This window comes from Suillus paluster, assembly GCF_016628075.1.
Source record: "Suillus paluster strain FC165 chromosome Unknown EDB91scaffold_1, whole genome shotgun sequence".
NCBI lineage: Eukaryota > Fungi > Basidiomycota > Agaricomycetes > Boletales > Suillaceae > Suillus > Suillus paluster.
In genome coordinates, this window is record NW_024537561.1 from 1,354,759 (window position 1) to 1,366,508 (window position 11,750).

Genomic DNA, 11,750 nt, shown 5'->3' on the forward strand with positions numbered 1-11,750 from the left:
ACCGTACGCTGGTGCCGGTGCACGGACGCCTGCGCGAACGCCCGCCCACCCTGCACCTGGGCACATGTCCATTCGTCAAGCCGCTCGGACACCTAACCCCTACGGTGGCCAGACGCCTGCTCCAGGGATAGGAGGACCGAGCTTTGGACCAGGCGCTGCGAGCTCCAGCTTCAACATGCCCCCTCCTCCAGCGTCCTTTGGTTACCAAACCCCCGCATATTCTGGTCCTCCTCCCTCTCGCCCACCACCCGGCATGAACCCTCAACGAGCTGCGATGATACAAAATACTACTGGTTGGGGTCAAGATTCGGGTTGGTCATGATATGGATATGTTTATCATAGTGTTGCATCTTGTGTTCTTCAATTAGTTTTTTAATCATACTCGTTAGATGTAATATAGGTTTTACCCTGCTTAAGCGCTGCCCAAGATCCTCGCGGCATCTGAATACCACTGGTGTCTTGCTGTATCAGGTTGAGGAACTCAGGAATTATAGTTTAGATAAATTTTCACTTATTGGTACACAACATGAGCAGAAAAACCGGGACTTGTACTGGAGTCTGGAGCAAGTGTACCAAGGACTGACTAATGCGAACATGTACTATTCTTGGACGTGCAAAACTTCAGAGTGAGCACCGCAGGTCGCTTGCCACATATCATCGCCGAACTCGATGTTGGTGCTAAATTGATTGGCTCGTATAAATGCATTTAGCGAGCAAGTCCCGTATCGGCGGTCTTTCTTGGTTTCTGCACAAGTCCGCAAGGGATATATCTCGTCGTTCAGTACAAGTCGAATCTGTGGTCCATCGAATCTTGACGGGCAATGAGAAATCAAATCGCAGCTCTAATGAAGGAAGACCCACGACTCCTTGCAAGTAAAACTTTCCCAGATCATGTTGGCAGCAAAGGGAGTTTGATACGAGGTCCGGAACTTTCGGCGACGGGGTGGTCTTTCTGGAGACAACGGGGGATCATCCCTACGAGTGAATATATAAGATAGAGTCCGACTGTATGCGCATAGAAACGTACCTGTTGAGTTCCATTGCAGCCATTGCAACCAGGATGGTAGCATCGTGCCCAAAATCGAGATAGAGGGATGGTGCTTCCTCACTAGTATTGGTGAACCTGGAACGGATTTTTACTATGAGAGATATCTTGACCAGCAGCGTCAGAACCTACCTTTCGATGAGTTTGTTAACAAAAACACTTCCCATGACACGAGCAGAGTCCTTGGGTGCCAGGTATCCAACGTTTGCGTCCATCCCGAGATCTAATTCATACCTAAGTAAGATATGTCAGTGTTGCACCACTACAACGTCCAGATACCCGTACTCAAATTCTGCGAGTTCATCCGCATCGAAAACGTCGCACCACGGCGACCCATCCCGCGCAGCTAGGTCATATGCACATGCGTACAAAGCTCCGTGTGTGTCATCGTCAGTCAGGTTGACGTCGGGAAGGAGCTTATTCAAGCGCGCAGTGATTTTAGGGAGGTATTTGTCGCTCCATTTCTTCGACATCTGTCACTAATATATTATTGTTCGAAGTCCAAAAGGCTGAGTACTTGCCTTCGTTGCGTACTGCCAGTCGATGGGACACGTAGTCCAAGGAGTGATCCAAGAAACTGGATCGGGCATATCGTGAACTGTGAGTAGCTCCTTATCCTCAAGTTCGCGACCAAAACGCCCCAGACCAAAAAAGTACATGGAGTCAATCACTCTTGGTACATCGCTGGATCGTAGCGTGTCTGTGTCGAAGTTCGGATACTTCAACCCAAATCTAGATGGTACATTATTGCAATTTGACAAAGTAAGGGACGGGATAGGCGCACTCCACGCCATGATCGAAAAGCTGCTGACGCCCAATGATGGTCAGATTTCCTGGCTCGAGGTGCGATTCATATCCCTTCTTGAGGAAACGGAGGTTCTTAGGCAGATGAGCATGTTGGATAGCATCACTACGGTTTTTCAACGTTTGGACAAGGGAGTTGATCAGACCCGATTCAAATTCGGGTCCACGAGAGCCATGTCTATGCATCTACAAACGCATCAGATACCCCAGCATCGCAAGAAGAAACTCAATCATACAAGCATCACCCGATTGACATTACAATCACTGGGCAATTCTGCCTTAACTCCATGAGAAGCAGGAGCTGCACTATAGGGAGTCAAATTTCCAAGCCTCTTGAGAGGATCATCATCGGATTTATACGCATTAAACGTTAGAGACGCTAGGGGTAGCCAGTTTAGAAAACCTTGAATGAGCATCTTGGGGATACAAAGCTAGAGACAGACCTGTTAGTTCGGTGCACGAGTTCTTTATATACGCCAGTTGGGTTGACGCGAGGAGTGGCCATTCCGTTATCCTGCACGGATCCGAATTGAGTCAATGTATTTGCTGCTCGGCTCTCAATCATTCCGTGAGCATGTGGTTCCGACTCGGAGCCTCGTTCTGTTCCGATATGAGTTAAGTGAAGATTCACGTTCGAACACCCGTGTCGAGCACCAAGCCCCGGTTAGAGAATAAGGAATCAATATTGAGGGACAATTACGACTCTATGTACGCCTTTCCTTAACTTGTCTCTAAGTAGACTGCGGCCTCCGCAGGACAGACATACTCACCGTAAGGGAAAACCTTCTAGTGTTTCGTCGAGTCAAACACCACAAGTCGCGTTCCAGGTCTTATCTTGGAACCGAATACTTGTGCTGTAATGGTTCGCATTGACGAAAGTATCGAGGGAGCATGTTCCAAGTCTAGCATCCATATCTTTACCGCAGATAGACAAAGGAAGGGTGGCGTCGTTTAGGATAAGGCGGATCTGAGGTCCATCGTATCTGCAGGAAATATCAGAACTCCAAGCCACTGATTCACTGTTCAGTGTAATAATACTGACGAGTTTGTGCATGTAAATTTTTCCCAAACCATTTTGGCGGCGAAAGGTGTAAGTTCAGATGTCCGGAACTTCCGGTCGGGACGCAACTCGTTGGGGGACAGAGGTGGATCATCTCTGGAAAATTGACATCGTAGAGAGTCCCACAGACCAGTAGGGCACTTACTTTGCTAGACCTACGGCCGATAGAGCAAGCAAAATTGTGACATCATGCCCGAATTCAAGATACAACGGGCGGCTATCTCCCTTAGAATCTGTGAAGCTGTGGACCCTAAAAATGACTTCCTTGTGAAATGTGGAACATATACATACCGCTCAATCAGCTTATTCACAAACACCGTCCCCACGAGGGGGGCCATATTATCTGGTAAAGTGTAAGCGCATGAAGCATCCATTAAGATGTCCCTCTCGTATCTCAATAAGAATTGTCATCAGAAAGCCATGCACGCTTGATAATCGATCGATCTTACTCGAAATTAGCCAGTTCGTCGGGTCGAAAAACGCCACACCAAGGGGAAACACCATGAGCAGCCATGTCATAGGCACAGGCAAACAAAGCCCCATGAATATCATCTTCAGCGAATCCGACTCCAGGTAGAAACATGTTTAGGCGATCAGTGATTGCAGGCAAATAGTGTTTGCTCCACGTCAACGTCGCCTGCCTTCCAAAACTGTAGTCAAATTTAGGACAAGCGGGTCCTGGTGCAGGAGTGATCCAAGAAACAGGATCATCTGTGTCACCGACAGTTATGATGCGAACATCTGGATCAAGTCCGAAGAAACCCAGTGCAAACCAATGTGCAGACTCGACCACGCGATCCGAATCGCTGGATAGGACGACGTCGGTTGTCAGGTGTGGATACTTCAATGCGAACCTTGTAGGTTATTATAACTATTACCTCCGCATGAAATTGAACCTGACTCACTCAACGCCATGGTCGAAGAGTTCCTTGCGCCCAAGTATAGTCAGGTTATGCGGCGTCAGGTTAGAACTATACCCTGCTCTCAGAAACTCGAGCTCGCGAGGTAGTTCTGCTTCCTGTATAACATCCGCTGCGTTATCGAGTGTCTGAACCAACCGCTCTATGTATCTGTGCTCGCCAATGGGACCACGAGAGCCATGACGGTGCATCTACCTCATGATGAGCCGTGTCATTTCTGTACAAAGTCTATGGAGAATCATAACTCACAAGCATTACTTGGTTAACGGTACAGTCGCTAGGTAGTTCTGAATCAATTTGTGAAGCATCGTGATGGCGAGCACGATGATACGGAGAGATGCTGCCAAGATGGTTCAAGACATTGTGAGTGACGTTGAAGTATTCCTGGACATAAGGCGTGGACGAAAGGAGGCTGAGGATTGCTTGTATACGCATCCCTCGGAGGTGCAGCGTGGTCTAGTGTGGTAGCCCAGAATAACACGTTGCAACCATCAATACTCCAAATAAATCCTAAAGTGACGCTCTGCGGCCTCCACTGACTGCCTTACGTACAAGTGACGACGTTTTCTGAAACCAGTTCAAGAACTTCCTGGACCGCCGACGTCGAACAATGTCCAATAGTAACGATATCGAACTTGAAGACTTTTCTAGCAAAAGACCGCAGTCGAAGGACGAAGCTAACCCAGGCCCACAGTCAGTTGATGAAAGCATTGTCACTCAAGACGGGACAATAGGTCTTTGGGCGTGGACTTCAGCGGCCTTGTAAGGCCAACCACCTGTTCGAGACTATCATCATATTAAGACCTCCACTTAAATTGCAGTTTTTTTGCGTTTTCTACAAGCTTGACACTGTTCCCGAGGTTCCTGCTCTTTATGGCGGAACCATCAGGAGGACGAAGTGTACTCTCACCCCTTGAATCCTTCCTCGCGGTACAACTAGGCATTGTGATGGGCGCAGTCGCACTCACTCTGGTAGTAACGGTGAGAAGTCTTGCCACAGGCCGCATGCTTCGTCAATCACTGATGCCGTGGGCATTCACAGATTCCAAATGCTTCGCCTATCGACTTTCAGCAGGATGAGCATGTGAGCTCCCATCCACTCCTCGTGCCCGTCACTTTTACCTCTGCTTTACTGGCATTACTTTCTTACAATAAAAGCGGTGTCGGCTCTCTTGGCAACTTCATATTTCTAGGGTCGTCTTTCGTCGGTTTATTCGGACTCTGGGTGGTACGTGTTGTAAAAGGTTCTATTAGTGAAGCATGTGCACACTGATGGATCCTGGGGTTTCAAGCTTCTTTTTGCGGGGACATCTGCGATCTCAAAGAAGACTGGAGCTGACAAGCGCACCTCCGCATTCATATTCGGGAACAAACACGCGGCTTCCGTCCGCAAGAAAGAGTGGAGTAAGCAGCGGGCGAGGGACAAGACCTCTTAGGAGTCAAGTGACGTGCACTGCCAATGGCACGACCCTTGATTTATATAGAACAAACCTGCACTATATTAATAGCCATCCTGATCATGGGCACGGTTATATGTCTGTATTAGTCAAGTATTAGGAGAAAGAGATGGCACGAGTGACGTGTATTTCGTACATGGTTCTCAGAAACCCAAACTCTATTTGGGACATCATCGTCCGGCGTTGCCGCCCATACCCATCATCTTGAACATATCCCCGAGGTTTGGCATACCACCTCCCATGCCAGGTAGCCCTCCGAGGCCTCCGAGACCGTTATTCATTTGTCCCATCATTCCTGGGGCGATGATGGATAGATCAGCACATGGTAATCGTTCGGAAAAGGGCTTCATCGTACTTTGCATCTCTTCCATATCAAATTGGTCTCCGCCTTGACCCTGCATCATGGCTTTCATCATTTCCTGCATGCCACCACCGCTCCGTATCTGCCGTTGCATTTGTTGCAGCATCCCTGGAGGCATTGCGCGCTAGAAGAGAAGGGTCAAAACCCGCAAGAATGTCAACATTGTCCACTCACCTGCATCGCTTGAATTTGTGCAGGGGTAGGCATGCCGTTTGCTCCACGTCCACGCCCCCCTGCTGCGCTCTGCATCTTCTGCATCGCTTGTAACCTGCAACTGTCACTTAATCGAATCACTTTGCACACGAAGATCGGACACGTACCATCCGTTCTTCCCACCCGCTTGCTTGGCCATGTTGGCCATCATCCTGTACTGACAAAGCAGCTCTTCGACTTCACGCACACTCGTGCCACTCCCTTTGGCCACACGTGTGACTCTCCATGTGAGTCCCACTGGTTTACCATCCTTCCCCATTTCCATAAATAATGAGCCGTCGGAATCAAGCTCAGCCGATGACATGCTGTCAGTGATATAGATCATGCGTTTCATTCGCATTGAACCTTCTTCGTCTGAACCTTGAAGTAATTCCTGAGGAAGGCCGGGTATCATCGAGGCAATCTTGCTTATTGGACCCCTGGGGAAAAGTTGACGATTACGAAATGAACCTTAACAATAACGTACATGTTCATCACGTTTTGTATTTGCTCCCTCCAGTCCCTTATACTGAGTTTGCCTTCTTCGAGTTTTTTTGCCATCTCCTTCTGTTTGTCCGGATTTTGGGTAGCGAGATCTTGCATATGCTCCATAAGGCCCTGCATGTCACCCAACCCAAGAAGTTTGGATATGAATGGCTGCGGCGAAAATCGATCCAGGTCATATAGATGTTCCCCAACGCCGAGGAAAATGATCGGTGTTTTTGTTGCTGCGACACTGTGCCATGTTAGGAGTCAGGAAACCCACGCAGCTAGTAAGGGTGATCATACGCTGAGATGGCACCTCCGCCTTTGGCATGACCGTCCATCTTGGTAACAATAATGGCACCAAAATCAGCGCTCTCCTTAAAGGCCCGGCTCTGTGCCTCAGCGGCCTGGCCTGGAACCAGGAGTCAGTGGTATATGTGATTCTGAGCATAGATTGAGATTACCTATGCTGGCATCAAGGATCAGTACTGTCATGTTGGGCTTGACGGCTTCTCCGATTTGTACCATTTCTTGAAACAGCTCAGATTCTTGCTTGTGACGACCAGATGTGTCTACAATGATCACTTCAAATCTCTCTTTTTTGAATTTCGCAACGCCTTGGGCTGCAATAGCAACTGGATCTGTTTCAGTGTATGACCCAAAGTAGGCTACTTTAGCCTTGGTTGCAGACTGTCTGGTCTGATCAAAAGCACCCGCGCGGAAAGTATCCGCACAGACAATGCATGACTTAAAGCCACGTTTCTGATAGTAGACAGCTAGTTTCGTGCATGTGGTGGTCTTCCCGTTTCCCTTTAATTCAACATGAGTAGGTATGATGATAATCGTAGGTCGGGTGCTTACCTGAAGACCCACGGCCATGATGACGTTTGGGTGCCCTTTCTTTGGTTTGTATGGCTCGACCCCTGGATCGACCAAGTGGACTAGCTCATCGAAGACAGCCTGGGTTACAAGTGGCATAAGCACTGGTATAATATTCGACAGACGTACAGACCTTCTGTATGAGATTCTTCCGGTTAGAATCTTTTGACTTGTCTGAGCCATCCAGAGCTGCCTTGACCTTTCCCTTGACTTTCTGTCGTAGGGACGCAACTAGTTTGACGTTTACGTCCGATTCTAGTAGTGCAGCTGTGATCTCCTTCAGCGTTGCATCTAATACCTATGCGACAGTACGGTAAGTGAAGGTGTTGTGAATATGATATTAACGTACCTTCTCGTCGACGACAGGTGCTCTGTTGAGCGACGATAGGGCAGCATTAAGTTTACGGCCTAGGTCAGCGAGAACCATGACAGTGGCAGGTGTATAATCGTGAAGTAGTCGTGAGAATCTCGGATAGATTCCATGGCTCACAGCGACTCTGAAGGAGAAACTATTGATGACCTCGAATTCGAGACAAGAACAACGGATGCCGATGCCGAGGAAGAGAACGATATCGACGAGGACCTGCTGGGCGCCTTGGAGAATGGTGTAGATGAAGCAACAGACGCAGATGAGGTAGACGACAGTTCACCCTAATTGCGTGCTACTAGTAGGTTTAACGCTTTATCATAGGACTCCCCTTCGGACGACTCAGAAGACGAGGATGACGAGGATGAGGAGTCAGATCCTCTTGTTGAAGCTCATCTAGATGGTAGGCCCTCTTCGCCGTCCGTTCCCGTCATTCCAGATGTCAGTAAATCAGCCTCGCTTTCACCCAAATCACCAACCCCTGAACCACCTAAAGGTACGCCAGACTTCCGAACCTATCATATCATATTGCTTATACTTTTGACTAGTAATACCTCAAGTTCACCAGCGATCACCATCCCCTGCAAGTGTTCGAAAGAAGGCACTAGCGTTCCCATCGTCTCACAGCGAACTACCCCCGCGAACTTTCACAGTGGAAGCAATATGCGCTATACCCCACCCGGTCCCTACACATGCCCTTGCTTCGTCCTTCTGCATGACACACCTCCTTACCGGTTCGGATGACGGATTCATTCGCGACTACGATATCTTCGCCGCGGTCAACGGGAAGACCACGCTAACGGCACCTCAGAGGCATCACTGCAACGTCGTCGAGGGAAACATGAAAGCCGGTCAAATACGGTGTTGGTGGGAAAACTCTGATTATGTTCCTCAATCGGTGTATCCTCCGATGGGTGATTCTTCTCCATGTCCCGTTTATAGTCTGGCAATGCATTCAGATGCAGTTTGGGCTCTAGGAGGAACTAACGTATGCATTCTAAACACCATAATTTTACCGAAAACACTGAATCAGGAACTTCTGCAGCGTGGTCACATCAATCTCTTTACAGTGCGACATGATCCGGGCCGCTTGGTTCATGTCCTGGCGAACGGACACCGAGGACCTATTTCAGCTCTTTCTATTGATCATGATGAGAAAGGCTTCTTCAGCGCGGGGTGGGATGGTGAAGCAACCGTAAGGTCTCATTATTGTGGTGGTGCTGATTATTCAATTGAGAATATTCAGCAATGGGATTTGAACACAGGGCAAGTAATCCGAAAGTTTACTGCCCACGGCGCGCAGCTTGTTGCTATTGCTATTCGACCACTCAGCTCCCCATACTGTTCTGACCCTGTATCATCCGCGGGAAGCTATGGTTCCTACCGAAGCTTGGTATCACAATCAACTAGGGAGAATGATATTTCCAGGGGCGTCAACACGGAGCCACCGACTCTCGCTGACGCGCAATTCCAGCAAGCATCAAGCGTCTCTATAGATTCTCTTTCGAACCACAAAATACAAGACGCAGATGCTAAATCTGATGCTTCCTTTGATCCCTTGTTTGACGGTGAACCAGATGCCGATGGCGAATTCGATAATGAGAACCCACCTCCAAATGAATTCGGGGCAATCCGTTCTCAGGCTCCACAAAGGGACGGGCTATTTGCAGGCAATAAGTCGAACCTGGCCGTCCCTGATGTGGCACATCACCCTGGGCAACAGCAGGCAGCACGGTCACCTCAAAACTCCGTTGCACCTCCGAAAAACGCTCCACCTTTGCTACATGCTTCCAACAGTTCAACGTTTTCTCCTGATATTCTAATGATTGCCGCAATCGATGGACAGATTATGCTTTGGGACAAACGGGTCAATACACCAGGAACGGGTGTCGGAAGACTCTGGATGAGTGAAAAGACTCCACCGTGGTGTGTTTCTGTACGTATTCGCAATTCCTCACAGTCTATTGCGTCCTTAAAGCGGTCTCCCAGGCTTGTTGGTCCACGGACGGGTCGCACATTTACGCTGGGCGCCGAAACGGAACGGTCGATGTTTGGGATGTCCGATTGCTCGGTCGCTCTGCTCCAAATTGTACACCGAGACTGCTGAAGAGTCTTCGAAATCCACCGAGTTCGGGTGTTGTCTCGTGTGTGGTGCCGTTCCCTGATGGCCGCCACATCGCATGGTGAGTTTGCTCGTGACGTTGACAGGGATGAGAAGTTGATACCCCACGTACCAGTGCGTCGACAGATAATATCCGTTTGTGGAATGCTGCAGATGCAGGTGAAGTCGATGGAAGCATGAAATTGAGGGGTGGAGTCCAATTCAAGATCATTCCAGGTCATCACGGGGGCTATGTTTCTCAGATGCGTACGTGCTATCCTATTGAATACATATACGTGCCCTGTCAACTGACTATTCTAAAGTTGTAGATCCGGGTGCTCGTTTCCTTGTGAGTGCTAGCAGTAACCGTGGGTGGCATGGGGATTCTACTCGTACCGTATTTGTGCATGACATCAAGCCAATACGATAAAGTTCATGAGTTTCGTATCACATTCACATCTCCAGATTTACGACAGCTCAGCCCTGAAAGCTCAAATGAAGCAACCTGAGCTGGTCCTGTCAAATAGGATTAGGATTGCGCTATTTCAAATCCCCATTCAAGTTCCGCGGTATAGCCGCAAACCCTTTCGCGAGGATCACATCGTTGTCCACACATGGATGCCATCTATATGCCATCTCGTTATCCTTTTCAACTGGGATATAAGACTTGGGAATACTCCTTTAACAGTGCTATGTCACTTTCTTGATTTCAGTCCACCAGCGCTTGCTCATGCGTCTCAACTATCCCGTAATCTTCCCTCTTAACCAGCTTACCTACGTTGGCGAGGATGACTCTGAGTTCTTTTGTCAAATCCATGGCAGGAGATTCAATGCCCTCAGTACGAGGTATATGCTGCCCGCCGCCGACGAGGAAGAAGTCAGGGTCAGATTGTTTCCTTCTGCAACGTGGCATCGTTGTGATAAACTTGTTCCTATTCCAGCGATCAGAACTTCAACACAAAACCATACAATTTCTCTTCAATGGAAAGAATTATGTCGGCCCCGTTGCTGATACACTGAAACCAAGGGAGGGACAGGAGCGCTGTCGTGTCCTTGACTTGGGTACGGGAGGCGGTTTCTGGTGAGCATCCTGGAAATTTTGTGGTAGGTATATATAACCGCCTTACAGGGCTATCGACTTGGCAGACGAATTTCCATCAGCAGAAGTGATAGGTGTCGACCTTGCGCCCGTTCAACCACGGTAATTTATACTCCTTATCATACTATCACTGAACATCGCTAACATGCCTCCAGTGAAGTGCCCGCTAACTGCACGTAGGTTATCTCCTTTCTCAAGTAGAACTTTGTCATTAATCCGAAATTAGGTTTGAGCTCTGCGATTTGGATCAGTGGTATCTACCTTACCCGAGCGAACACTTCGACGTTATCCACGCCAGATTCATGCATACAGGAGTAAGGAATACCATGCCAGCGGTGTGGTTCGCCCTGACTTACGAATCAAAGATAGAGAATTATTCTCGCTTCCTACATGAAATCGCACGGATGCTTCGCCCAGGAGGGCTCGTCATACTGATTGAGCCCGACACTGAACCAATCGCGGATGAGAAAACCGCATCACAAATTACCCGCTCCGGACAGCCGTCTGGAATGCGTGGCTGGTTCACACTGTGGGAGACCTATAGGAGGTGCCTGCGTGACAAAGGCATCGACTGTTGACGTTCCTCCGGAGCTCTCCAATCTCGTTGCATCGACTGGGGCGTTCGATAGGATTGTCTCGCAGGAAGGAAATATGCCGATAGGATTCTGGCCAAAGGGTAGCAGTTACCGCGTCACGAATGCATCCCCGATCTAACCATTCTGTTCCAGATCCTGTCGCTCTCAGTATCGGTCAGCTAGCTTGGATGAACTATGACATGATGCTTCCTGCGATGAAGCCTCTTTTCTTGTCTGCAGGGATGCGAGACTGGGAGGCAAAGAAATTAATTGAAGAAGCCCATCAAGATTTATATTACCCACTCGTCCGAGCTTCCACGCGCCTCCATATTGTGCACGCAACCAAGAAAGCTAAACATCTTTGACTTACTTCCATCCTATGCTGCTGTTTTCCGGGCGTTGGA

At 48.8% G+C, this 11,750-nt stretch overlaps 6 protein-coding genes across 6 annotated transcripts; 3 read left to right on the plus strand and 3 right to left on the minus strand.

The window, feature by feature from the left end:
- Positions 1 to 599: 599 nt before the first annotated feature.
- EDB91DRAFT_1233448 (histidine phosphatase superfamily) lies at positions 600 to 2,265 on the minus strand (the record flags this gene model as incomplete). The annotated part of the gene is made up of 8 exons (XM_041321100.1): positions 600 to 810; positions 862 to 1,005; positions 1,028 to 1,123; positions 1,178 to 1,279; positions 1,331 to 1,501; positions 1,526 to 1,777; positions 1,830 to 2,035; positions 2,086 to 2,265. The coding sequence occupies 8 exons, from the start codon at positions 2,263 to 2,265 to the stop codon at positions 600 to 602; spliced, it is 1,362 nt and encodes a 453-aa protein (XP_041184527.1).
- A 386-nt stretch (positions 2,266 to 2,651) lies between these two features.
- EDB91DRAFT_1241753 (phosphoglycerate mutase-like protein) lies at positions 2,652 to 4,264 on the minus strand (the record flags this gene model as incomplete). The annotated part of the gene is made up of 7 exons (XM_041322117.1): positions 2,652 to 2,832; positions 2,892 to 3,005; positions 3,055 to 3,150; positions 3,201 to 3,302; positions 3,359 to 3,763; positions 3,815 to 4,020; positions 4,079 to 4,264. The coding sequence occupies 7 exons, from the start codon at positions 4,262 to 4,264 to the stop codon at positions 2,652 to 2,654; spliced, it is 1,290 nt and encodes a 429-aa protein (XP_041184528.1).
- EDB91DRAFT_31347 (uncharacterized protein) lies at positions 4,079 to 5,361 on the plus strand. Its single transcript, XM_041326823.1, has 4 exons — positions 4,079 to 4,591; positions 4,651 to 4,810; positions 4,872 to 5,057; positions 5,122 to 5,361. The coding sequence occupies exons 1-4, from the start codon at positions 4,440 to 4,442 to the stop codon at positions 5,263 to 5,265; spliced, it is 642 nt and encodes a 213-aa protein (XP_041184529.1). The 5' UTR covers positions 4,079 to 4,439; the 3' UTR covers positions 5,266 to 5,361.
- Positions 5,362 to 5,456: 95 nt separating this feature from the next.
- EDB91DRAFT_1040665 (SRP54-type protein) lies at positions 5,457 to 7,631 on the minus strand (the record flags this gene model as incomplete). The annotated part of the gene is made up of 10 exons (XM_041312880.1): positions 5,457 to 5,581; positions 5,642 to 5,771; positions 5,822 to 5,915; positions 5,962 to 6,279; positions 6,327 to 6,575; positions 6,629 to 6,737; positions 6,790 to 7,135; positions 7,187 to 7,285; positions 7,338 to 7,502; positions 7,554 to 7,631. The coding sequence occupies 10 exons, from the start codon at positions 7,629 to 7,631 to the stop codon at positions 5,457 to 5,459; spliced, it is 1,713 nt and encodes a 570-aa protein (XP_041184530.1).
- A 54-nt stretch (positions 7,632 to 7,685) lies between these two features.
- Positions 7,686 to 10,102, plus strand: EDB91DRAFT_1233452 (WD40 repeat-like protein; the record flags this gene model as incomplete). The annotated part of the gene is made up of 8 exons (XM_041321101.1): positions 7,686 to 7,838; positions 7,896 to 7,974; positions 8,120 to 8,559; positions 8,617 to 8,766; positions 8,818 to 9,507; positions 9,561 to 9,754; positions 9,809 to 9,939; positions 9,996 to 10,102. The coding sequence occupies 8 exons, from the start codon at positions 7,686 to 7,688 to the stop codon at positions 10,100 to 10,102; spliced, it is 1,944 nt and encodes a 647-aa protein (XP_041184531.1).
- A 300-nt stretch (positions 10,103 to 10,402) lies between these two features.
- EDB91DRAFT_1233453 (S-adenosyl-L-methionine-dependent methyltransferase) lies at positions 10,403 to 11,711 on the plus strand (the record flags this gene model as incomplete). The annotated part of the gene is made up of 7 exons (XM_041321102.1): positions 10,403 to 10,549; positions 10,614 to 10,753; positions 10,802 to 10,873; positions 10,927 to 10,947; positions 10,998 to 11,085; positions 11,143 to 11,344; positions 11,500 to 11,711. 7 exons carry the CDS (start codon positions 10,403 to 10,405, stop codon positions 11,709 to 11,711), a joined length of 882 nt encoding a protein of 293 aa, XP_041184532.1.
- Positions 11,712 to 11,750: the final 39 nt, after the last annotated feature.

Excerpts from the sequence above, each read along its gene's own strand:
- EDB91DRAFT_31347 (XM_041326823.1), top strand. The coding sequence starts at position 4,440 with ATGTCCAATAGTAACGATATCGAACTTGAAGACTTTTCTAGCAAAAGA. Across the intron at positions 4,592-4,650 it reads GCGTGGACTTCAGCGGCCTT|TTTTTTTGCGTTTTCTACAA; the intron begins GTAAGGCCAACC and ends CTTAAATTGCAG. Across the intron at positions 4,811-4,871 it reads CACTCACTCTGGTAGTAACG|ATTCCAAATGCTTCGCCTAT; the intron begins GTGAGAAGTCTT and ends GGGCATTCACAG.